This window comes from Oreochromis aureus, linkage group 10 (assembly GCF_013358895.1).
Source record: "Oreochromis aureus strain Israel breed Guangdong linkage group 10, ZZ_aureus, whole genome shotgun sequence".
Taxonomy (NCBI): domain Eukaryota; kingdom Metazoa; phylum Chordata; class Actinopteri; order Cichliformes; family Cichlidae; genus Oreochromis; species Oreochromis aureus.
This window is the reverse complement of record NC_052951.1, coordinates 10,853,026-10,880,299: the sequence shown is the minus strand read 5'-3', so window position 1 is coordinate 10,880,299 and position 27,274 is coordinate 10,853,026. Positions and strand designations below refer to the sequence as shown.

The 27,274-nt window shown below is 41.1% G+C and overlaps 1 protein-coding gene and 1 long non-coding RNA gene across 2 annotated transcripts; both read left to right on the top strand.

Moving 5' to 3' along the window:
* Nucleotides 1-1,734: 1,734 nt before the first annotated feature.
* Nucleotides 1,735-5,128, top strand: LOC120442178. Its single transcript, XR_005614544.1, has 3 exons — nucleotides 1,735-2,041; nucleotides 2,409-2,484; nucleotides 5,005-5,128. It is a non-coding gene; the product is annotated as an uncharacterized LOC120442178 (long non-coding RNA).
* A 2-nt stretch (nucleotides 5,129-5,130) lies between these two features.
* Nucleotides 5,131-26,435, top strand: slc8a4a (solute carrier family 8 member 4a). Its single transcript, XM_031743029.2, has 7 exons — nucleotides 5,131-6,420; nucleotides 6,569-7,086; nucleotides 16,154-16,260; nucleotides 17,416-17,534; nucleotides 19,858-19,957; nucleotides 21,299-21,571; nucleotides 24,649-26,435. Exons 1-7 carry the CDS (start codon nucleotides 5,131-5,133, stop codon nucleotides 25,026-25,028), a joined length of 2,787 nt encoding a protein of 928 aa, XP_031598889.2. The 3' UTR covers nucleotides 25,029-26,435.
* Nucleotides 26,436-27,274: the final 839 nt, after the last annotated feature.

Sequence of the window (27,274 nt, the reverse complement as noted above, 5' to 3'; positions counted from 1 at the left end):
ACAATGTTTTTCCAATCTTCTGATAAGCCTGTGAGAAGCTAGTTTGTAGCTTCAGTTTTCTGTTCTTACTTGACATAAGTGGGTCTTGGTGTTGTGAGTTCAGAGATGCTCTGCTGTATACTTTGGTTGGAATGAGTGTGTAAATCACCTCTGATGCTTGGTTTGAACTTCAGCAGGTCGTCTTGACCATGTCTACACATCTAAATGGATTGAACTGATGCCATGTGACTGGCATCAGATATTTTTGTTAAAAATCTGTTGAAAGGTTCTACCTGAGTGGCCGGTGAGTACATAGGTATATGTTTTTTTCTCTCACACAAGTAGCCATGTATTAAAAAAATCATCTGAAGATTTAGAGCAGTCTGAAGACTGAGCTGCTCCTCACAGAGATTTCTTGCCCAGAAAGCGACATCCTTATTTTTAACTTTCTCATTGTGTAATGTGAGCTTCCATCATTTTAACAGTATACACATGATAGGAAATAAGGATAAGCATAACAGACCCACTTTAAACACAGCATGGATTAGTAAAGGTAAAAAAAACATACTTTTTATGAAACATAATCATCCTTGGCTGCTAAATGCCCTGTTTCCAGTTTCTTATGAAACCCAAACCTAACATAATAAGCCCATCACTGTCGCAGAGTTTCCAGAGAAACAGAAAGTATCATCTTCCACACATTAAGCTTTAAAATTGCTGGCTTTTACCCTGGCACCACACTAAAGCCCGTCATGTTCTTTGGCCCAGTGGTGGTACAGATCACAATGACAAAGCACTCAGTTTTCTCTCTCTAGGATTTAGATTTGTTGACCAGAATGAAGCAACATGAGATGGTGGTGTCTTATTTCTCTCAAATGAAAGTCTAATTTACTTTGTTTTGTCTTCCCCCAACAGTAGATCAACCACATGGCTCCTATCTTTTAAAGTGATGTTAGTCTGAATTCACATGTCAGAAGAAAAACTATTTGAGGATAAGACTGAGACTATGTGCTCTTTTTTTTTGTCTCTAAGTAACCATCCAGACTACAACAACGGCAGCCCACAGCAGGCGGGCAGATACATCTGGGATTTCGGAGTGTCAAAAACGAAGATCAGCTCTCTATCTTCTAGCTTACAGCAGGTTTTTTTTGTGCTGATGGGCAACCAAGATAATGAGTAAACATTCTAAAGGGTTTCTGATGGAAATGATCATTAATCCTGGTCTCCTGATGCGCAGTCAGGAGGACCAGCCGTGCGTGTAGCGCTGCTCCTGAACGTCTCCCCTCCCCTGTTTCTGCAGTGTTACTGCTTTCCCTTTCTCGCTCGTCGTTTCTTGTGCCAGTGCTGCCCACCGCGAGAGTAAGACAAGACTTCCATTCCACACCACACTCACACTCCTCTTTCTTGTGTGCCACCATCCCTCTGCTTGATATCCATCTTGTCCTGATCCGCGTACTGTGTGGTTTGCGTCCTCTCAATCCTTCACCATTCATTCACGCCCACTCTCATGTGCAGTCCTGTTTGGTTCCTTGCGTTATCCAGCTCAGGCAGAAGAGCGAGGGAATTTTTGCACTCAGTTTATTTTTCGGAAATAGAAAATACAATTAAATTCTCTTTTTTTAATTAATACTTTCTAAGATTTTTTTTTCTTTGGACTGGTACAAGCGAACGAACGATCAGAGAGTGTAATTTAATTTATTATTTTACGCATCAACACGCAGTCAGGAAAGGATAAAGCTGAAAGCGCCTTGTGGTTTTTGAATAATTTACTTAGCTTTGCGGAGGGTGTCGCGGTGGTGGAACAATGGGAATTTAATGAGGGGAACTATTCCGGCTGTGTTAAGTTTGCTGAGGTACGGTACTTGTCAAAGAAAAAAGAGAGAGAAAGAAAACAGCGAACAAGCACCGTGGAAAGCTACGCGTCATTTCCAAGACACCAGCAACAAGCCAACACCATTACACCAGCCTGCCGTGTGAATGGCACACGGGGTGTCTTCCTCTGTTGAACTGGTGCAGGGTAGCCACGCTGTGACCAGGATCCAACTGAGATTCTGGGCTTTCCGTGAGTATCAGTGGGGCTGCTGTGCGCACCAAATGGACCGGTCTGTTTGTCCCTCATGCTCAGCGTACTGATCATTTAATAGGTTCTCTTGTTTTCTTTTTGTCTTTTTATTCTACATCTGTAATATCACTTACCTAGCCGTCTCAGAATCTGTTTCTAACTTAGCGTTTTGAATTGTCTCGAATCTGCATCAGCGGTGTTTTGTGTTTTTGTGCTGCTACTGGCTCACATTTATGGCTTTTTTTTCTTTTTCTTTTTTTTTTAAAGCTTCTCAAAATTCACCGCTGTGGAACACTCATTATTTTCATCATGGTTTTAAAAACTGACTTTATGGTATGCTCGTTTAAGATAAGCTGTATTTCCACAGAGCAGCATGAAAGATAAGTTCATCTCCTGAGGCTAGAACTTCCACTCTGGGTTGACTCACTGACAGCTGCATCCAGGTGAGTAATACAGTTTCTTACAATGTTTAAAATAGGAACTATAAGTATAAGCTAAAAAAAAAAAAAAAAGAGAGAGAAGAAACTAAGCAAGCCCCTGCATGAGAATCTTGCTTGCCCCCCATTATACTAGACTCTTAGACTAACAGCTGCATGTAAATCCAGTAACACTTGTCTTAGTGCTTAGACTGATGAGTGTGCTTTGAGCTCAAAACAACATCTCGAGGAACTCCGGTTTCTTTTCATTTTCTTCCATGTTTCTGTTCTGTTTTCCTTTTGTTTATGATTTCTAATGACTTTTCCTTCCCTAAATAGCAGAGATGACATTTATGAGGCGTCTCAATACAAACTGAGTGTGCCACCATTTGAAAAGCGCGCACGCTTACACACAAAACAAGTGCAGGCTTCAAAGTGTGAGTCATTATGTGTTTACTTGCCAACCCTGGACCTTTGCTTAGCAAACAAGAACATGTTTGAGGATTAATTTAATTTGGGTCTGCTTTTTTTTAAGGCTTGGATAATTATGGAATTATTGAAGGTTAGTAACTCTGTTAGATGGAAAGTGGCATCATGCTGGGTTTGCCAGTAGTTGGTAAAGTCTTCATGTCGCATTCGGGCTTTTAATCACATACATGTTAGAGATCAGCAGATCAGAGAACTGTAGTTTTGCACTGGTAGGATACTTGCACACTTAGAATAGATGTAATGTGACGAAGGTGAGGAGATTTCAGAGTGTGTGTTTGTGTTGACAAAAAAATGAAAACATCTGTATTCTTCAGGGGAAATGAATAATATGCTTCAGTATCTCATTTACTTGTTGCTACCTGGCGACTTTAGTGAGGAAAACATATCACTAAATACTGCACAGAACAGAAAGAGACCTTTTTTTCTCTATAGTTTTCCTGCATTTCCACCAGTCGGAGAGCTTGCTTTTGCCATAGAAACGTCACCCACTCAAAATTTGTGCAGGATTGTGCGCCAGATAAAAGCAACGTATTAATTAAATCTGCTTTCGAAAGTGAAGGAATCAGTGATGATATCAATATGTGATTTCACATAACAGTAATGAGGGATATTTCATTCAGCCCGAAAAAAAGAGTGTTTCATTGTCACTGATTGGAGCTGCCTGTTGCAGGAGTCGCTGTCCATGGTGCTGATCTCACTCGCTCAATCTGATCAGCAGACAGGTGTCGAGCTGTTGCTGTTGTTGTTGCACAAATACAATCTGTTACTCACTTATTTATGAGCTAACCGCTGAAAGAAAGAAAAAACTGACGGCTTAATTCCTGCATCTGTGCTGCACCACTTCACCCTGAAATGTAGCCTTGATGGAAACCGTGCTCTCCTGTTATGCAGGTCAGATTGGAGAATGCTGCGTTTCACTGCCGCATGTCAATGAGAGCATGTGCCAAACATGCAGCTTTGCCAGACTGCTCCTGCTGTAGGTGTGCAACCTATTTCTGAGACGGGGATGGTCTTGAAATTTTCATTAGAAAACACCAGACACATTACCAGACATCTTTCCCTGTCCTCTTTGTTCACAGTCATGCAGATGTTAATCCTTTGGAGAGTTTAGCGCTGTACTCCCTGAAATGTTTATTCAGGCCATTAAGATACTACTTGCGAGGGGGCGGTCACTGTGGAGTTGTTTTTAGTTGTCCCCTGATGCCGTTTCCATTTCTTATGTAAAATTTAAAACTAAATGAAACTAAGCTAAACGGCAGATTGGCTGATCTCAGTGGTAGCCCGCATCTGCTGATTGCTCAGCACATACCCATCTAAGCGTCAATCTGGTTAATTTCATATAACACATGGTATTAAAGCTGCTTCAGCCAGCCCACGAGTTGCTGTGCATATGCATGCTGCTTTGCAACCCCACTCCACCCTGTCATGCTCTGTCTGACTTAATCAGAGAGACTATGTTGGCAAATATAAGTTACTGCATGTGGAATGGATTCTTTTAGGTAAGGTGGTGATGACTGAATTGCATTCAGGCATCCAGCTGTATATTTCACACTAGACCTGAGAGGTGTGTTGGACTCTCTAGACACAAGAGCTATTCCTCCTTTAAATCATCCTATAATATATGTACCAGTAGGGCTACCTAAGAACAACTGCTCCTTTCTTGTTATTCTCGTTGCCAGTGGATATTATTTTTGGACTCCCATCTAACTCGACAGTACGGGGTGGACTGAGTCAGTTTTTCCCTCGATACTACAGGTGCAAAGGGTAACATTTTCACTGCGGTTTAGCACAGAATGACCACATTATATGTGTGGGAGTCGTACAGGGTAGTTCAATACCAGTGACTCAACGATTAGTAGGTGCCAATATTTCTGGCTCTCTAAACTCGGACCAACGAAACTGATGGATCCCACATCATTTGCATACAAAAGAGCATGACTGCGAGCACTTTTGTGGTGCCATATCGGGGTTATTTTGAGAATATAACTGAATAATGAACATCTGACATGTGGCTTTCTCATCCACCAGGCAAATTTCTTTTTTTCTCCTGTCTTTCAGAGGTTCATGCGAACCTTCACATGTCACGTGCACTGATCTCTAGCATTAGAAGACTCAAAGCATCACCACACCATCATGTTTCTACACAAGCGTATCTTGAACTGCACTCCACCTGCCACCCCATGCATGTTCATCTCTCTTCTGCTGGTTCTCCTCCCGGGAGTCACCCGTTTCTCCTACGGCAGCAGGGATGATGACATCGGCAGCAGCCCAGGCAACTGCTCCAGTGATGACAACTGCTCCGAGGGTGTGGTGCTGCCCATGTGGAATCCCCAGAACCCCGCAGTGGGTGACAAGGTGGCACGTGCCATTGTTTACTTTGCCGCTCTCATATACATGTTCCTGGGCATGTCTATCATCGCCGACCGGTTCATGTCTTCTATCGAGGTCATCACCTCTCAAGAAAAGGAGATCACCATCAAGAAGCCTAATGGTGAGACAACGACAACCACTGTGCGCATCTGGAATGAAACGGTCTCCAACCTGACCCTGATGGCCCTGGGCTCCTCGGCACCAGAGATCCTGCTGTCTGTCATCGAAGTGGTCGGCCATAACTTTGAAGCGGGAGCTCTGGGTCCCAGCACCATCGTGGGCAGTGCTGCTTTCAACATGTTCATCATCATCGCCATCTGTGTCTATGTGGTGCCGGAAAATGAAACCCGCAAGATAAAACACCTGCGGGTGTTTTTTGTCACCGCAGCCTGGAGCATATTCGCCTACATCTGGCTGTATCTCATCCTGTCAGTGTTTTCCCCCGGAGAAGTGCATCTCTGGGAAGCAGTCCTCACCTTTCTCTTCTTCCCCCTGTGCGTTCTGCAAGCCTGGATCGCAGACCGCCGCCTGCTCTTCTACAAGTACGTCCACAAGCGCTACCGAGCCGACAAGACCCGCGGCATTATCATCGAGTCAGAGGGAGATGCCATGTTCACTAAAATGGACTTGGAGATGGATGGACAGGGTGTGAACTCTCACACTCACCCCAAAGAGGCTCTGGATGGGATGCTGGAGGGGGTGGAGGAAGGTGGTGGGATGAGCGCAGAACAAGATCAAGAAGAAGAGGCCCGCAGGGAGATGGCTCGTACTCTAAAAGAGCTAAAACAGAGGCACCCAGATAAGGACATGGAGCAGCTCATCGAGATGGCCAACTATCAAGTGCTGGTGCAGCAGCAGAAGAGCCGGGCCTTTTATCGCATTCAAGCCACACGCATGATGATCGGAGCTGGGAACATCCTGAAAAAGCATGCAGCTGACCAGGCCAGGAAGGTGGTGAGCTGTCACGAGGCCAGCGGGCAAGAAGAAGATCCTAACACCATCTACCTGCAGTTTGAAAACTCTCATTACCAGTGCTTTGAGAACTGCGGCTCACTAAAGCTGACCGTGAGTCGACACGGAGGAGAAAGTGGCTGCACTGTTAAGGTGAGGGGGGAAAGCACAAATATTGCAAATGCTCAAGGTCAATTTTAAATCACCTTTAACTGCCTGAGGCATAAAGTATTAATATTAATATTTTTATTACAACTCCAGCCACTACATATTTGATGAAGGTTTTTTTTTCCCTGCACAGGTGGACTACCGGACGGAGGACGGGACTGCCAATGCAGGCTCAGACTACGAGTTTGCTGAGGGCACTTTGGTCTTCAAGCCTGGCGAGACAACCAAAGAGTTCACTGTTGGCGTGATCGACGATGACATTTTTGAAGAGGACGAGCACTTCTACGTACGCCTCAGCAACCCGCGCATCGTGCACAGAGCCGAGGTCTCAATCCTGGAGCCGAGCTCCATCACCTCCAGCAACAGCATGGTGGGCCTCCCCTCCCATATTCCTCCAAAGGCGGCACTGGGCAATCCTCACATCGCCACCGTCACCATCTACGACGACGACCATGCTGGCATCTTTACGTTTGAGAGCAACTCCACGAGGGTCAGCGAGAGCGTTGGCAACATGCAGGTGAAGGTTCACAGGACATCCGGGGCACGGGGAAAAGTGGCTGTGCCCTACCACACCGTCGAGGGGACCGCCAAAGCAGGGGAGGACTACGAAGAGGTGTCCGGCAAGCTGGAGTTTCAGAACGATGAGACCATGTGAGTGCCAGTTCCTCTTGTTCATCACTTGATTAAACATCACCACCCACACATTGGTACATTAAACTGTCCTGATAGATTACTGTAAGTTATCTATTCTGGTAACGAATGAAAGGCCTATTTTTATGACTCACAGATAGGTTTGCTCGGCGAAGTTTAGCTCTTTTCGCAGGGACGATGTGGGAGGATAAGAGGATATAATTGTGCGGCAGATAATGAAAGATCGTGGAGATTTAAAAGAACAAGAAAAAGGAGGAGAAGAGGAAGACGAAACCCAGAAACAGTTTCCTGTGAATGAATTAAATGCAGCCTGTTGGGATTTCTGTGGAAGTTCTGTGGAAGCTCATTGTAATGCACAACACTAAAGACTTCCCTGCGGAAAACAAAGAAAGCTCACACGAGCGACAGAGTAGAAGAGGGGGGAAAAAATCAGACAGGTGACTTGCACGGCAGCTACTAAAACAGGTGCATGCACTGGAGCCCGTGTGGTTATTTCAGTTAAAGCATTCGTGGATGCGCCAGCAGAGAGGAGGAGAGAAAAAGATGAGGGAGGCAGAGTGCAGAGAGCGAGGGAGTGAGAGAGCGCTGAAAGAGTGATGTTTTTCCAGCTTTTCTTTCTTTCTTTTTTTTTTTCACTTGAACGCTGTTTGAAAGGGCTGGCTGAATGATGAGTACACTTGTAGTGTTTGCTTTATGACGAGATGAGCAAAAGACCTGGCAGTTACACAGAACGGTTATGTTTTTTTTTTTAATTTCTTACTTTAAAAAAAGAAAGAAAATGCCCTTAACCGTACTGAGCTCATTACAAAATGATTTACCGCACGGCAAAGGACGAAACAAAGGAATCAAATGTGTCAGATGCATCCGTCTGCGCGAGGCTCGTGCGTAGGTGTATTGTGTAGGTTGGCCGAGTGGGAGGAAAGGCAGGTGAATACATGGTGTCAAAGAAAACGCAGATCTCCCTATTTGTCTTTCTTCTTTTTTTGCCTCGCAGCGCAGGTGAAATTTGAATATACTGCTCTGTTTTTAGCAGTTTTCTCGCGCACAATCTATGCTTTTTCTCCTTTTTATGCATTAGTCTATGTGTATAATTAAGGCCGTATTAGAGTGCTGAATCCGCTTTAAACCCACATCAAGCAACATGTCGCTCCAAAGGGGAACTAAAAAGAGCTTCTTGAGCATCCAAAGCAATTAAAGAGAGTGAAGAGGGGTTAAAGGGGTCCCAAAAGTTCCCCTCATAGCGCAGTCAGCTACAGAGGCTGCAGTTAATGAGTCAATAGTGTATAACAATGTGAAATGAGAGGCAGGCAGCTGGCATCTGCATTCAAATGGAGACTGAGCAGTAGATACAATCCTTACCTACCAAGCTAAGACTGTGCTCATCAGACTGTAGAAAGCTGACAGTGACACAAGCATCTGTACACTTCATAATATCTGGAGTCATGCTTCCCTCAACAGTCGACATGCAGCAGGGGAGAGGACTGGGGGGGTGACTGTGGAGAGCGGGATCCAGTGGGGCAGGACAGTTTGTTATCAGAAAACAGATGAAAAGGAAAACCAGACCCAGCAGAAAAAAAATGCCAAAGCAGTGTTCAGCTACTCCTGTCCTCCTCGGAATAGCAAGCGAGGACTTAAAGGGGAATGCGGGAGTACTTTGATCATAGGTGGGAAAGGTTTGACTCAGATCTTGAATCGAAATTGCCAGGTCGAGCAGCTGACTTATCTTTTAAGCTGAATCTAAATGAGTTTTCTAATATTGCTGCTGGAAATGCGCTCATCTCTGCGTGCCACCCGAAGGTGTTAATGTTTGACTCTGATGCCGAGCCAAAAGTTCACCACTTTTGGAGAGCTTAAGTCGAAGACTGCCAGGCCAGATTGTGCTTCTCTTTACGCTGTTTGTGAATTCTTTATGCCAGTCATCCCGTTAAAAGATGTAGGTGAAACGGCACCACCAGGTGTCATCTTGAAGCGTCACCGTCGTTGTATGCGTCTATTTGTTTCTCCGAGCCTATAAACTCACACCCTCTCTGTGTTAAATGCACGTCTGCGCTCATTACTGCTCAGCAGGCTGCCAAAGTTCATCGTTCAAAACCGAGCTGGCTTTTCATACCCGAGTGTTTCCCCGCTTGTTCGCGACAAAGAGATGACACTCGGCGACGGTCCTCTGGGCACCTCTGTGTTTGCGTGGTTGTTACAGGGTCTCAAGCTTTGTGTGTCTTTGTGCTCGCGTACATCTGTCTTCCCCCATCAATATTTGAGCATGCAGAGGAGCAAAAGAGGAAGCCAAGTTTTTAAGCTTTTGACGCGGAGCCAGGAGGAGCGGTTTAAAATCTAGGCATGCATATAAATAATAATTTACCATTGAAATTCTGCACTGCAGTAAATAAATTATGATGTACAGACACAAACCTCTGAGCCAAAATAAACAAGCTGACATCAAGCGCCATTTTGCATTCTGTGTTTATGGATTAGAGGAAGATCTGCAATAGACCCTTTGATGCTTGTATGTAGCATAATCTCATATCTGTTCTCGTTAGTGCCTCAAAATGTGCGCGTCTATGCACTAGTTGAGTTTGAAGTGGATAATGGGGGCAGTTACATAAGCTAGGATAAAAGAGATGGAAGGGGATCACTTTTGAAAAAAAAATCAATACACTGATATTCTTTATCTCTCACGCCTGAGGTACTCGAGCTCGATGACATACTGAACTTCCTGAAAGACACACAGATTCAGGGCTTGGTAACATTAACACAAAACATTTCTCATATCATTTGCTTCTTCTGCTCACTCATCAAAGGGGAAGTGGACATGTGCTCATTTTAAGTAGTGCTTATTCTTGTGCTCATAGGGAGCAAATTGTTTGTATAATTACATTAGACTTTTTAAAGTCCTGGCATGGTATTATGATTGCAGTTCTGCAGGTACTGCACATAGCTCTGCAGACCCATGTTTACATATTATAGCTGTTTAATGTAATTTGGAGGTAACATCAAAAATATGTGGAAAAAGACAGCCATGTGGGCTACTCTTGTTTATGTTTGGGCTGTTAGCCTTTAGCTTAGCAACTGCTGCAAAGAAGACAGAAGCCATAATCTACAAATAACTTTTTTATGGCATTTTTCCTTTATTGATAAGAAAGTGTAGACAGCATACAGGAAAACCAGAATTGCTTTGGGCGGACTCAGACCCCTGGCATAACCTCTGGCATGCAGCTTCTTTAGAAATCCTCATTAAAAAGAATGAAAACATCCAACTGCAGTTATTGCTTATCCTGTCCCTTTAAATCAACTTTTCAAGTAGCCACAGAGCTAATCCCATATTAGCCTTGCTGCTTACATGTCACAAAGGACGGCACTGTTTGTCAATCAGTGCACCAACACAATTCACTGTGAAATTTCTTGACTTTTCAATGGATAACTTTACAGTGCAGACATTTGTGATCCCCAGAGGATGAACCTGAATGGCATTTCTTTGAGCATCGGCAGCAGGACAAAGATAACTTATCCTGTGAAACATCTCAATGTGTTTTGTACTGGGGTCAAATATTGTACAGACAAACAGTCAGGGTTCTCAGAGGATGGATCCTAATGTCTTTGATGGCCTAACGTTTTCTCTTGTGCTGATATGAGGTTAACATTTGTAGCTCTGAGCGTAATATCTCTGCAATTAGTGCTATGAAATTAGGTCCACCAGTTAATGCTCACCTCTAGAGGAACAATAATCAAGTGATAGCATCCCTTTGGTCAAAATCCTTCCCAAAGCCAACCATGCTTTATATTTATTGCAAATTAGCAAGTGAACATACTAAATTGAGATAGTGAACATGTTACACAGTACACCTGAGGAGAATCAGCGTGTTGTCCTGCTGACATTAACATTTACCACTGAGCTTAAATTCAGGGGAGCAGCTAACACGGCTGTAGGGTAGAAATGAATTTCAAATTCTCCTCGTCCCACTTGTCTCTCCCTGTGCTTATTAGTTCAGACCATTCTCCATTATGTTGCCACACATTTTTGCAAGTACAAGTTATCAGTGGTGGAATAATTTGTTATTATCAATGTCAAAACGGGTTTCTTTCTGTATAAATTTTCTCTACATAATAACCCAACAACACAGTGGAGACACAGTAATGTAATGTAATGCAGCTGCTTTCTGTTTATAATGAGCTACACTGCAGCCTCTCTGGAGCTGGCTGAGATTCAATATCTTGCTCAAGGACACTTCAGCACTGTAGGCAGATGCTGACATGCCACTTTGATTCATGGCTCTTTAAATGAACGGAGGTGCCAGGTCCAGCTGTGGGTTTTGACACACTGTCATGCATTCACTCGGTCTCCCTGCCGGCTTAATTTTTGTCAGGGTCTCGGGAGGTCAGAAGCTTCCTTTTTTTTTCTTTACAGCAGGCAGAGGGTAGAAATTAGAGACACTCTCTTTGGCTACAGAGTGAACACAGTCATACCTGTGGGCAGTTTGGAGTCTCCGGTCCTCATGCCTTACTGTATATGCCTCTGGATTGTGGGAGGAAACTGGAGCATCCTTAAGGAACTGACAAAAAATGTGGAGGAGAGGGAACCTCCAAATAAAAACAGAACTACTTTAAGAGTCTCAGACGATATGTATGATGCTTTCTTTCTGTAGGTGACAATTATGACCAACCCGCTTTTTCTCATTTCTCTGGTTAAGTCAAACTAATCCTGATAATTAATTTACAAACAAGGTATACTTTTTTTAAGCATTCAAGATACTCTCAGTAAATGTAAGACAACTGCAAAAAGAGCCAGGCAGATGGAGAACAGATTACGGTTGTTGCAGATGGAGCAGAGATCAATCTTTAGAATGCACGCAATATTGTCTGTGTGACAGATGCAATAGGAGGTTTATACCGCTGCAGCTACTCAGAAACTTTCCCAGGAATGGAGCCAACCGGGCAGCAGAGATGGCTGATGGCTCCGCAGTGTAATGTGATATGGAGCAAGCCAAGGATTTACAGTGTTGATAAAATCCAATTGTGTCTGTAATAATCAGAGTTTACATTGACCTGCGGCGACAGGGCTCATAAAGCAGGACTGTGTGCTGTTTAGAAAATGTATTTTTAAACTGAACATTTTAAACCCAAGTGCACGGAGGAAATTTTAAAGGACCACAAATTTTAAAAGATAACTTTACATTTTGGGAAATGTGCTGAAATAAAAAAGAACAACCATGATTTTGCAGGGAGTCCTATTCGTTATAAGTAACTGGCTCAGCATGATTATTGTACAGTTGTGGTCAAAGGTCATACTTACCATGACAAAAATGAGGACTATGATTAAAAGCCCAGACAAACGTCAGACAGAATTATGTCAGAATTAGGCCAGAAGCTTGTTGATAGTTACCAAAAAAAATCTTGTTGATGTGCAACTTCCTAAGGGACATTTATCCAAATATTAACAAGGGATATGATGCTTTTGACACTGTGTGGTTTAAAAAATATCTAATATTAATATAAATTCAAACTTGTGTACCCAATTCTTTTTTTCTTTTGTTTTTTCAAACTCATTAAAGATGTGTGCTGTACAATCATTTCACTATGAACAAAGAACAGTTTAAAAAAATCATTAAAAGCCCAAAAGTATAATGAAGTTCATATAAAATGATGAGTATCTGTAACTTTGTTTAGGATGTTACTTCTTCACCTAAGCTGAAATCCACAAACTTACATTTCTACATCATCTAAACTGACGTGAGAGAGCTGTGTTGTTAGTGAACTTTAGAGCTGTAGACTGGGCTCAGCTAGGCTAGCTGTTTCCCCCTCCATCCAGACTATATGCTAAGCTAAGTCGACTGCTTGCTATTCTACTTTAATAATTTGAATGCAGACATTAAACTGTCATCAATTTTCTCATTTTATTTTCAGCAATAACACAAAATTGCATTTTTTAAAATGTGAGAATATTCCTTTAACTAATTTAGCTAGTTAGTGGGTGTCTGACTTAGCTTACTTTAGCTAAATCAGCTAAATCATGATTATTTTTACCTACAATCTACCCTACAGTGAAGATTGATTTGTTATTTTGATTATTTTACATGCTTTCATTGGTAGTCATTTACATGCTGGAAACATTTAAAATTAAAAATGCATCACTTCATCATCTGAACTGCTTTTCCAACTATAGGGGTGGTGATGAGAGACAAAACCACTCACACTCTCAGCTATAGACAGTTTAGAACCAGTCAGTCTAACAAGCATGTCTTTGGATTGAGGGAGAAAACTGCAGCACCAGGACAAAAACTCAGTAGGCACAGGGGAAAAAACGCAAATTCTACACAGAAATGTGGTAGCATACATTCTTGCTGCAGGTCAGAGTCGCTAACGACAGAACTACTGTGCGCATGAAAATTAAAAATGTGAAATATGTTCTTAAGCTTTGGGCTTTTAGAGCATTTGAAAAAAATCTGCAACTTTCAAACTCTGGTGGTACCATTTTCTTTGAAGAACTGAAGCATAAATTCAGCTTGAATAGATTTTATTTTGCGTGTGAGATCCCCCCCATCCCCACCACACACAGAGACACACAAATACCTGACAAATACCTGACAAATTGCTGTTCAAGAAAAAGTGTCATGTCAGAATGATATAATCTGGTGACATCCTGTTCATTAGAGGCTTCACATTATAAGCAAGCTGCATAGAAAAAAAGATCTGGAAACTGAAATCTCAGCAGAGAAAAAGAAATCAGCTCAAAGGAATATACTCGTGCCTCTCTCCTCCTGCCAAGTTAAATTACTATAATAAAACTCTACCACACATATACACTACATGCTTAGAGAGCAGCAGAACATTGTTTCACTGTGAAGAAAGTTGTGTGGAGGTCAGAGTGGCATGTGGGAAAATTATTTCAAATTAATTCAGTAAAATTCTGTGAAACCCAAAGCTATTTCTAGTGTTCACTGTTTGGATCTAGAAGGGTAAAAATGAACAGGCACTGATCACTTGTTTTTTATGGTATGGCAGGCTGCTGCACGGTGACTGTGAATTGCAATATTGGTGCTTTCAAATAACTTAATGACTTGCCATTCCTGTAGCTCTTATGTCAGAACATTCTCCTCATCTCTGCCTCCAGTGGCTGTTGAGGTTGCTGTGTGTTAGGCCTCAGTTACACTGACCTAACACAGACTGTGTGGCAGCATATACCACTTTGCCACCAGTTTCTCCTAGCGACAGCAAACAACCTACCACACGCACCAACCAGCCAGGGGAATACACATTTTTCTCTCGTGACCAGTGGTTGCCAGATGGTTGCAGACTACTGTGCAGGACTGGACTGTAGCAATAATTAAATCTTCCATGCTTGTCGTTTAGCCAGTCTGTTTTGCTCATCCTCCGGCTCTTTGTGAATTATTAGCTTTCTTTGATGCCATTTTCAATCATTCTTTATTTCTTTTTTCTTTTTACAGTTTTTGTTTCTTGTTGTTACTGTTACAATATATATTTATATGTTTGCTAGTAGTTGAAAACTAAACAAACTTAATAATAATGAGCCTTACGAGCACTGGGCTCGCTGTTTGGCTTGCTAAAGATGATCCGTGCTGCCTTCAGTGCCTCGCGTGTTATCGCCTCACATCACAGCCTTTTTATCACTTTTCTGTGTTGTCTTTTTGTTTGTTTGTGCTACTAATGCTTTTGAAATATTAACAAAGGTATTATTGAATCAAGTAAAATATTTTTTTTAAAAAGAGGGATGGAACTACTTTACATGAGGGACCAACTCACCAAAACTAAGAAAGCAGCAGAATGAATCTCACCACAGCTGTTTTTTTTTTTAGTCTGTTTTGAAAAGTCACTTTTGATTTTCTCGCGTTTTGCATTATCACCCACCTCTTTTTGTCTGAAATCAGTGCAAATGAGCTTCAAACTGTGGCAGCAGTTTAGATTTAGACTGCCAGCTAATCAGCCCGATGCATTAAATGAACCCGGGCCCCTGCTGCTTCTCGACAGCCTTTAATTTCTCGTTTGGATTTTAGTGGAAAATGGAAATGTTCGTCTGTATATTCTGCTTATCTAGGTACGCTACAGCAAGACAGACAGTGTCTGCCCAAAATGTGATGTAATGTCAAAATGGCTGCTACATTAGCACAATCCACAGCAGCGGAGCCTTCACATTTTATTTCAAGGCCCCGGCACGGTGATTCAAAGCAAACATACCATGCACACAAACTCTTTTGTTCCTGTTGCGAGGTCTCCAGGCTGCGATTCACGTTGCTCCCACTGGCATGACTTAGCCTGACATTAGACAGCCAGTGACGTATCGTTGCTGTTTAAAATAAACTTCTTCTTCCTCAGCAAGCAAAAGCTCTTCATGCGTGTTGTCAAACCCTGAGTGTATATGTGTAGACAGAAATAGACAGCCACCCACATATCATTAGGGAGATGGAGGGAGAGGGAGAGAGAGAGACTGGCTGTGACAGTGTGGGCGAACGAAGAGGGCTGAAGAAAATATGTCGGTCACAGTTTGACAAAGCAGCCTCACGTTTTTGAGCTCTCGGATTTAAGAGCACAAACTATATATATATGTCTTCCCTGTGTAGATAGGTGGTGCTTAATTTCCACAGAGACAAAGGTAATAATTCAATTCCCCATGACTTCTAACTTGAGTGTGTGGGAGGGGTGTGGGCTATTTCGCTTTAGTTGTGCTCTAATGGAATTAATGGTGCAGAAGGAGTCCGCCCTCTTGTGGGGTGTTAGGAAAATTTATATTTTAGTCTTTTTTTTCTTCATAGTGTTCGGCAGCACATGATATTTGTCAATTTGGGGGAAACGTTGAGCTTCCACCTTCTTATCTAACAGTTCTGTTTCATGATTCACTGTGTAGGCAGTATACCTCTTAGCTACTCTGGTTTTATTTGAATGTGTACGAAAGCATAGTCTCAGCATTGGAAGCTGCTCTTACCTGCCTGGGATCTATTTTGAGCGTGTTTAGATAACAGAGGGTTACTGCAGGTTGACTCATACGGGCAGCTACTTTTATTTCCCCTAAACAAAGCTAATCCGCTTCCCCTTGTTCCCCTGACCCCTCGACCTTTAGGAAATTGCTGAATGTGAAGATCATTGATGATGAGGAGTATGAGAAAAACAAGACATTCACAATTGTGTTGGAGGAGCCTGTACTGCTGGAGGTGGGACAGAGACACGGTGAGTGGATGACATCACTGTGTGCTACATGTGCAGAGTGATATGTCACTCTGTTTGGTGGCTTGAGATAAATGTGTACACTCTCCATTATATTTAATTTAAATACTTGGATTAATGCAGATTAAAACTTACAGCACAACTAATCTCAAACTTCCTCATCAGGCCTTATTCATGAAGACTGAAAGTCTAATTGATGCACTTAAAACTGCTCAGGGTTAGAGTAAAAATGTCATTATATTTCATCAATGTTACTTTGGAGAACTTTTACAGTTAATCATTCAATTCAATTTTATTTATATAGTGCAACAACAGCTGCTCCAAGGAGCTTTATATTGTAAGGTAAAGACCCTGCAGAAAACCCCCCCAACAATCAGATGACCCCTATAAGCAAGCACTCGGCGACAGTAGGAAGGAAAAACTCCCTTTTAACAGGAAGGAGAAAAGACACTGTGGAAGAGAGCTGTAATTATTGTGCAATAGCTGCTTTTGCAATTGCATGTTAAATTAAACTAACTAACATCAAAAAAGTACTTGTAATATAACTGTGCTCATATCAATACTCACTCAGACTCTTTGCTAAATGTGATCATATTTTAATGGTTGATGATTTGCAACCTAAAAGTACTGTGGATATATTAAAAATGTGACATGTAGACAGAAAATGTTTGGGGAAAGTCCTGTTTATGAGACCTATTTATATTAATAACATACAATTCTGCTTATTATTTATTAAACATAATGACAAGAAACACATACAAGAAACGATAAGCCAATAATGAATGCAGAAAAATATATCCCTGAAGTAAATTACTAAGTAGAGAATTCAACACATAAATAACAGAATACATATTCACATAATCCACTATTATAAATAAAACCACTGACATAAATAAACCTAAATCCTCTATTCCAAGTACTTTTTATGCTTTTGATTAAATTCTGAGTATCAATATGCAGGCTGCCGTGTTTTATTTGTTTCAATACGTGCCTCCCCAACATCTCTCGTGTTGGGTTTACCAATTATGATTGGCTGATCTGTCCCTCAGAGTCACTGTAATGGACTGTAGCACACACAGAAGACTGACTTTCATTATTATTCAAGCACCATGTAGAAAATCCTGGATGATAGCTTATACATGTGCTGCTCTGCCCTAGGTGACACTAATGACAACAAGACAGCAGTGGGTCCGGAGGACGTGTCAAAGATGGGCTGCCCATGTCTGGGAGAGCACACTAAGCTGGAGGTGGTCATTGAGGAGTCTTATGAGTTCAAGGTAACACAAAATCAGCAGCTTTGTATCTCAGAGCCACACCACACCTGATGCCTGCTTATTTTGAAATTTCTTGCGAGCTGACGTGGACTGACTTTACAACATTAACCTGGAGAAATGTTGCAATTTCACTGATGTCACAGTATTTTGGGTTTGACCGTGACTGGAAATGAATATATATATATTACACTATGGATGTGTGATAAATTATGCAACTCATGAATCTTCCAGTAGATGTGTTCACGCATCATTCAGCTTGAATAGTCAGAGTTAAACAATTTGTATCATTTCCCATGATGCAGAATTTATAGCAGTACTCCATCTGTTTTGTATTGTTAAGTTGGGTATTTTACAAGAGACAATAAATGGTAAGTGAACTGGTACTTAAATAGCGCCTTTCTACTGGGTTTGAGCACTCAGAGCACTTTTTTTTTGCAAGTTTCATTCACCCAGTTACACACAAGCTTATTCCCAGAGACTCCCATTAGAACACAATTAAACAAATTTACAGCCTGGTAAGAAAAGGCAGTGGGATCGCTACTGCTAATTTTGGTATTCATGAAAAATGTGCTGATGACTATTTATTTAATTCACTTTAAGTTATATCCAGACTTTAAGTTATGTTTTATTTGAGGCATGGTCTCTTTTTGTGACGGGTAGGTGCTGACACATAAGAAAAGTCACTGAACTCGGCCTGTGAGCTAAATTTGTGGTGCCAGTGCCATTTGGAGCATCTGAAAATCTGATTGATGAGAGAGTGGTGTGCTAACGTACTAGCTAACGCTAGCAACCTTGGTTAGCAAGTAGCATCCATAGATTATATGGCAGCAACAAAATGACCTGCTGATTATTTTCCCTGCTAATAAAATACTAATACGTCACTCACCAAATCTGGAGCTCTTGGATGAGCTGTAATAAACAACAGGCCATATTTTTTCTCACATAGTTGTACACAAACATCAGTATTGGCACAACTGTCAATCAGCAAATCTTTGTGCTCCGCTGTAAGCCCTACAGGTACAATAACACTCCTTTTACCTTGGAGGTCAAAGCTAGGTGTGACTAGCTGAATGCATTTCAGTAGTAGTCAAAAAAGCAGGTGCTTCCTAATAAAGAGACTCTGTTCATGAATAGAGCCTGATCAGTGCTTTTTCAGTGCTTATTTAGTAAGTCATGAATGCACAACAGTAGTGGTATAGATTACAAGTACTATGGTTCACTACTTTTTAGTAAGTAAGTACTGCCTATTTACAAGATGCCATGTTGGTGTTTTGAAACCACAAGTGGTGAGGAAGGGGCATATCTGACTGTGTCTCCACATGCTCATTAGCTAACAGCTATGAGCTGTATACAAGTGGCTAATCCCTTTTTTCAGTCCTAGAAAAGAGTTAGCATTTTGTTTTGTTTTTTAGCATTTGTGCAGTACACCTTTTAAATGCGTCATGCTTTTTTTCCGCTTTATTATCTGGCAAATAATAAATATGGTACTAGGAACCTGTGGCTGTGCAGTACACCTGTACAGCTAATAAATGCGTCATGCTATCATGCTAACAAAGCTAGCTAGCATCAGGTCTCCGCTTTATGGTCACCTCTGGCAAATATAATTAAATAAATAAAGAATGTGACCTGTCCACTCAACTTAAGGCTTTAAAACAATAATCAGCAATTTTACAAGTATTAAATGAAATGGAGAAATATAATGTCGTGTTGTGCAAACCACATTGATGTGTCTTTGCAGTGCAAATATGCTTAAAGTGATTAAGTGTATCAAAGTAGCATAAAACCATATGTGTGGGTCCGTTCTATGTTTGATGTTGAGAGTTTCCAGTCACAATCCTCCTCAGTCTCTGACTAACCCATTTTATCAGATAACTATGAGTTTCATCACAATCTGCCATTATGCTATTACATCATCGCCATTATGCTACACAGATACCACAGATTCATACTGCAATCCTCTGCACAAGTAAACTGATCCTTCAGCTTAAAATGGGTGGTGCAGCGCTCTGAGACAATTTAGGAACATTTAAGCTGTAACATGATACCGCAGTGATATTAACAGCTGCAGTTTCATGAGCTGGCTTGTGTTTCTTCACTGCTTTAAAGCAGCTTTATGCTCGTACACTCCCTTTCTCCTGGGGGCTACTGGGATTTTGTGCTCGCATCTGTTTTGGTGACTCACCATTGCTTCACACTGGGAGGACAGAAGCTGGTAATTGTATCTTGATTCACCACATCAGTGTCCCCAGTGTCATACAGCACTAAGATTGTACTGAGTATGTTATTCAGTGTGTGTTAATGCACCTTTCTTCTGCTTTCCTTGCAGAGCACAGTGGACAAGCTGATCAAGAAAACGAACCTGGCTCTTGTTGTAGGGAGCAGCAGCTGGAGAGAGCAGTTTGTTAGTGCCGTCACTGTCAGCGCAGGTAAGTCGCAGCGTCCTGAAATGTCTCATCTGTTCATCCCTCTGAAGGCAGTCCTGAAGAAGATTGAGCCTGCAGGCTGGATCCGGTCCACCAGCTGCCTGTTGTGCAGCGCTCACTTAGATATGTCTTTAAAATAAAATTCAAAATGCTCAGTTTAAGATTGCTTACAAAAACAAATGCTATTTTAATTCATTTTTGATCATTCTGAGCTTATTTGCTGCATCCATTTAAATCCAGACAGTTTATTAAAAATGCATGATGTGGCTCATCATAAAAACTAAAAGGGCCGGCTCTTCCTCAACAATTAATGGCTCTGAAGAATTTATGACGATGTTTGTGGTATGGTGAATCTTTTTTGGGGGGTCTTTCCAAAGCTGTCTGTGAACCTTTTACATCTGCACTAGTGTACAAATCATCGGGCTAAAAGCTCACTTAGACTCCTGTGATGTGTCATTTGGTTAACATGCTTTTTTCTTTATTTTCTCTCTCTTGCTGGATGGAGAAACTCAGATTTGCATTTCTAATGTCCATATTTAAGATAGAAAGTACACTTCCTGCCTGTCTCTGATTTGAAAAGGATTGCCCAAAGATGCTGATGGTTTTACTGATCTAAAATATGAAGATGAATATGATGACAAATTGGCACTAAATTTCTGAAAAGTCAGGATTTTTTAGTGCTCATTCACTTCCACGGTTTGGGTCTGAGCTGTATTATGATAAATATGATGATATTATAAATTATAATGTAATCTCCTGCCCTCAGCGATGGCTGTCGCTGGAACTGGAGCTCTACTAATTGTTGTGCTTTGGTCGCACTATGACACATTTGTTTTTAAATGGTGTGACACTAACTACAAGCCCCCCGCATGTGTGTAGTGCACTGAATTGTGACAACTGTGATGAGTGCTGTATTGAAGCCACTGTATTCCTGTCCTCCTGTGGTGTATTTGTTGCACGTCTGTCTTATCTAAGCACAACTGGTCCAAATCCCATTTGGCTTTAACAATGATTTCTTGGCTGTAGATAACAGGAGCAGTATAGAGCAGTCACAGAATGGCTATGATAACAACGTAATTGGCCACATACCACAAAAGCAGTCATTGTCCAAACAATATCCACATTCACAGTTTCATCCAACAGCAGTGCATATTAAATCTTCTCTCCATTTTACAGTATCTGTAGAGCATTTCCCAAAACTGCCAGTGTCTGAACAAACACAGTAACTGAAACTAAAATTATGTCGATTTCATGGTGGCTTTACGGGGCTCTGTAAAGCCAAACTGCAGTCTAAATGAAGGTTGTGTTTCGCAGGCTTTCACTCATCTATTCTGTCTTTGCTAGGTGATGACGATGAGGAGGAGAGCGGGGAGGAACGCTTGCCGTCCTGCTTTGATTACATTATGCACTTCCTGACAGTTTTCTGGAAGGTCCTCTTTGCTTTCGTCCCACCGACTGAATACTGGAACGGCTGGGCCTGCTTCTTTGTCTCTATTTCCCTCATTGGTGTTCTGACAGCTGTGACCGGGGACCTGGCCTCACATTTCGGCTGCACAGTCGGTCTCAAAGACTCGGTCACCGCTGTGGTGTTTGTGGCCCTCGGCACTTCTGTTCCAGGTGGGCATCTGTGCTTGTCGTTCAGTCCTACCAGCGGCCTTGTCCTGTGTCTCCTCTGGGCTTTTCCCCTGTGGCAGAAGCAGCTGCTTGTGTAACCTTTTCCTCCACCTGTGCTGTCAGAGGGATTCTCTCCAAAGCTCGTGTCTTGGATATTAACAAGTTGTAAACAGAGAAAAAAAACCTTGTTTCACTTGTTAGTTTTGCCCTAATTGTATTCCCTTTTCGCTATTTCCTAAACACTAACGCTGAACAAAAAACAATGACTATGAAAATTAGGTTTTGGCTTAATAAACCAGGGTTGCCAACTCTCACGCTTTGAGACTCCATCTTATCCTGTCATGCTTCCCAAACAAATCCCATGCTAAATAAGAGAAAGCCATGAAGTCCCCCTTTTTGAAATAGTCACCAGTAATGAATGTAAACTAGGTCTTAATATAAGAGTCAAATTCTCGTGTTTTCAGTTGTTCAATGATCCCTGAACTTGACTTCAGTAATTAGCCAGCTTAAAAATAATTATTCTTGACAGTCAGAAAACAACATTGTGTTTTTTTACACTGCAGACAAGTGATCTGTCACATACAGAGTCACAGTTTATTAGCTACACATATATTATTTGATACATAACGGCATTTCTCTCGAGTCCTGAACTCCTTGACAGCTGGGGGCCCATTTTTATTTTACTGTGAGTAAAAGTCAGATCTGTTTACGAGCCAAACAATGTTTCATCAATGAGAGAAAGTTTTCTTTTTTGCAGTTTCACAGTAGGCTATTGGCTGTATTCCCATAACCACATATAGGATATGGTCCTTCTAATCATTAATGCAGGGCCACAAGACTACAACAGCCTAATAACAAATAAAGTACACATAGAGTACCATGGGTGGCTATAGTTTTATGAGAACAATATTACACAAAAACAGTGTTATTTTCAGCTTTCATCTTCAGATTTTCAGCTTTAAATAACTGAGTTTCACAAAAATCTGGGTTGATTCTGTTCATCAGGACGTAGCGTTTTCAGTGGGAGAAACGTTTCGTCACTCATCCAAGTGACTTCTTCAGTCTCAGCTGACTGCAGCTTTCCCCAGCTTTATAAACAGTACGTCACACAATGACTGAAATTAGCCCACTGGACAATGGGCTGTGAGGTTGTTAATCATTAATATGCAAATTGTCATCACCATTGATCAACAAACAGTGTTGGGAAGGTTACTTTTAAAATATATTCCACTACAGATTACAGGATACATGGCCCAAAATGTAGTTTGTAACGAATTCCGTTAAGTTACTCAATGTGAGTAACGTATTCTGAATACTTTGGATTACTTGATATATTGTCATGCTTTTTACAACTACATGAATATACTATTGCTGTGTGATTTATTACTGATGGCTATTTGCCACCGAGCTAACATTGTTAGCTGGCATTAGCTGGGGTTAGTTCATAGACTGCAGACTGTTAGACTTGATGGATAGCATTAACAACCTGATAGGTGTAAATAATCATGTGTAGTTCTGAAAGCAATACCAACTAGATTTTTAAATATAATAATATAAAATGAGTAACAGGGCGGACATTAAGTAAGGCTGCAGTTTTTGCAGTGATCTCGTATAGAAAACTATTTCTGTAGTTGTTTTCTTTCTGTCTGCTTTCAGAACTGCACATGATTATTTGCAGCTAGCAGGCTGCAATGCAGCCTTCATTAATAGCAATAAATCACACAGCAATAGTACATCGAAGATACTGAAGTGAACCCAGGTAGCTACCAAAACTAAAACAAGGTAGTTGCATAGGCTAACATTAGTTTTTAAACAAGAACTTACTTCCAGATGTTTCTTTAGGGCAATCCTCCTGGCACTTAACAGAGTACACTACATTACTCTGCTTGTGTCAGGGGACCCGATCCTTGGGGTGGACCAGTTTTTGGTGCAACATGTTTAAAAGCCACGGAGACGCGGTGTTTAGAAAAAATGTGTCTCAACCCTTTGGGATTTACTTAGCTGGATGATTGAGAATGCGTCAAGACAATAACTGTTTAGGAGAATTTTTAAACACAACTAACATCACTTTAAATGTAAGTGTTGTTTTTAATACTTGAATGAAAAACCTTTTAGTCAATGACTGGAAACATGGACATCACCAAATCCTGTGTTTCCTCCTTTGCAGTACTCTGGCAGGCCTTTTCTCCAGTCACCTCCAGCTGCTGCTTGTTTTTGAGTCTCTCTTTTTGAGGCACTGTTTGTATCAGTATTGTTTCAAATGACTATCTTAATACAATATTAATTTTATTATCAATTCATATATTTATATTTATATCTGAGTATCATTTTGGGGGATTTTTTTTTTTTTTTTTTTTTTTGTGACAACCCTTTTTTCCAGGAAAGCCTAATCAGACTTTCATGTTTTTAAGTGTAACCAGAGGTTTGCACCTTGTTATTCTTGTCTTTGTATTTCCATTCCTAAAAGCGTGTCTTGATTGTAGATTCATAAAATAATGCAGTTTTATACCTCCTATTGAGTGTTCTTGACGGAATCAATGAAACCAACCAAGAAATAACTTATGCAATCATACACTTTAGTCTTCTGTAGTCTTTTGGGATGTGTGGTATTATTGAGCTGACCAGTCCATTTATTCGTTGTAACCATGATCTAGGTTGTTGATTTGGCCACTCTTACAGTTTAGGCTGTGTTCCTAAGTTTTTCCTTTGAACTTTCAGCCTAATCATGGCCTCGTTGTACTTGAACAGACACTTTGGACTTACATGCTAAGAGTTCCAGTCACAACTACTAAATCAACTCCAGATCTTTAATGGCTTAATTTGTCATGGAATAATAGGTAAATATGCCTCATCTGGCCATGAAACTACTTGTAAGTCAACTGTCCAATTATTTTTGAGCCTCTGAAATTGGGAAACTATATACAGTATAATAATGGCGGTACTTCCTAAATTAAGGCTTGAATTTGATTAAATACATGTAGTGCTTATGGTACAGTCCCTGGTGTTTGTGGCACCTGTACTCTGTCTGTGCACATTACTGATTACTTATATATATTTGCCCATTTCTCTCTCTTTTACAGACACTTTTGCGAGTAAGGTGGCTGCCATCCAGGACCAATATGCTGATGCCTCTATTGGAAATGTGACGGGCAGCAATGCGGTCAACGTGTTCTTAGGCATTGGAGTGGCGTGGACCATTGCAGCAGTTTACTGGCACACCAAAGGCAAGGTGTTCAAAGTGAACCCGGGGTCCCTGGCCTTCTCTGTCACCCTCTTCACCATCATGGCGCTGGTGTGCGTGCTGGTGCTGCTCTACCGCCGACGTCCCGCCGTGTCTGGAGGAGAGCTCGGTGGCCCACGGACAGCCAAGCTTCTCACCTTCTTCCTCTTCCTCTCTCTCTGGTTCATCTACATCCTGTTGGCCTCCTTGGAGGCGTACTGCCACGTGCCTGGCTTCTGAGACAGAGGGAAAGGCACAGACACAAGTCCTCTCCTTGTTTTTACAATTTACTGAACGTGTTTTCTCTCCGTTTTTGTCTATTTTCACAAAAGTTTATAACTATTTGTATCATTAGTTATTATTAATACGGCACAGTATCTGACTGACTCTGATTCTTTGGACTTTGGTACTTTGCTACCACCTATGCTGTGAAGGATAGCTTTAGCCACTGAGAATGAAGCTCTCTTGACTTTGTTCCTTTTTTTGAAATATTATATCACATGATACGTTTATCTAATCATTTCTATCACCATAAATTATATTCTGTCACTTGACGCATACAGACAGCTTCTGGCATTGGGTCCTTTCTCTCTCTGTGGACAAATTATTTGAATTTTTAGATGTTAAGAAAGCACAAGATTGAAGAAAACGTCTAGAAGAATTCTCCTTTTTGGCCTTTGTTATATAGTGGAAACTTAAAGATGGTGCATGGGACGACATTACATAGTACTTGGCATTTACATTAAGTGGAAGACAGAAGTGACCAGTAAAACACATTTGTGTGATGATATTTATTACTTAGTCTGTACAATTATTCATTGTATATCATGTAAAAGATGAACATTGTGCGTGAGAGTGTTGTGAAAGGTGTGCTTAGTTTTGCACGTTATCAGATAACAACAGTTTCTTGGTAATATATTTTAAAGTACTGTATGTAATATTTTGACATGGGTGTTGATGTGTTGATGTGTTTGTGTACATGTGAATCACAGCTGTATCATACTCTATTCACTGCCTGGTGCACTGTCATGTTTGACATAGCCAAGTTTTTTTTTCAAAAATAGCCTTTTTTTAAGTCAACCTGGAGCAGAGTGCCTGCTTTTAATTGTACAAATACTTTGAGCACATTTATGATTTTTGTGTATGCGTGTGTGTAGGTGGTGAGTGTGTGCTCCTTTGCGCTCCAGCACAAATTGTCAAAAAGCATGGCACTGTCTCTACTTTGACTCCACAAAATGGTATGGGGTGGTTTGTTGGTAACAGAAGAGAAACAGAATTTGAATATGGATATTAAAAGGACTGCAGTTTTCTTATCTGTCATGCTGACACTGTGAACATTATTCAACAATATCTCTTTTAGGAAAAGCACAGCAGAGAGCAAACAGGCTCTTTTAAATGAGAGTGGAGTACACTGTATCATATCGCAATCACCAAACAAGTCCATCATTTGACATGGAAAATGTGCTAAAAGAGAAGACATGTACAGTGTGTCCCGAGAGTGTCTCCTTGTGTTGCACAGCAGTTGATACTGAACTCTGTTTTTTATTTAACCTAGAATCTGTAGAGCCATATTTATTGTAACAGTATTATAGTAGAGGTATTTATATGATCGATTTTAGTTTTATTGATATGCACGTTTAATGTATAAAAAAGTGGAAATAAATGTTGCTCATTTATTATGCCATTAGACGCCTTGTCATCTTAATTTAACTTTTTGAACGATGGTTTAGATTATACAAACCAAGCAGGTCGTCAATGACTCTCACAAACTACTCTTAATAAAGTTAAAAGTACAGTCAGCTAGAGACTAGCCAAACAGTTAGCATGCTAAAGCTAAAGTAAAGTCAAAGAAAACTTTTAGGCATTCATGTGCTGTGGAGAGAAATTTAAATTCATATCTGTGCCCTCAGACTCCAGCTATGATAAGATAAGATAAGATAAGATCATTCTTTATTGTCATTGCACAGTCATACATAGTACAGTAGTACAATGAAATTGGAAAAACTGTCCTACGTCGGCACTACATATAACACAACACGACACGATATGACACATCACAACGCAACACAAACAACACAACACAGTATATTAACTTAGAAATAAAAAGAAGAATAAGTGTTATGTGTATTGCACACTGTTATTATTGCACATTAATTATTATTGCACCTTGTTATAAATATAAATATTATTATTGTTATTGTTTTAAACATTGTTACCTCCCCCTAAAAAAAGTCCAGGGCAGGTAGCCAATCAGGTCAGCTATTTGCATTGATCAGGGCTATTGCCCTGTTGTAAAAGCTGTCCTTGAGTCTGTTTGTTCGGGACCTCAGCAGCCTGAACCTCCTGCCAGACGGCAGCAGCTTAAACACCGATGTCCTGGGTGTGTACAGTCTCGTAGGATGCTGCGTGCCCTCTTGAGACAGCGAGTGCTGTACAGGTCCTTCAGGGAGGGAAGAGGATGTCCAATGATTTTTGGGCCATATTGA

Bases quoted from the DNA above. Each gene is read 5' to 3' on its own strand.
- slc8a4a (XM_031743029.2), top strand. From the start codon at position 5,131: ATGTTCATCTCTCTTCTGCTGGTTCTCCTCCCGGGAGTCACCCGTTTC. The intron at 6,421-6,568 runs GTGAGGGGGGAA...TTCCCTGCACAG, and splicing joins AAAGTGGCTGCACTGTTAAG to GTGGACTACCGGACGGAGGA. The intron at 17,535-19,857 runs GTAACACAAAAT...CTTTCCTTGCAG, and splicing joins AGGAGTCTTATGAGTTCAAG to AGCACAGTGGACAAGCTGAT.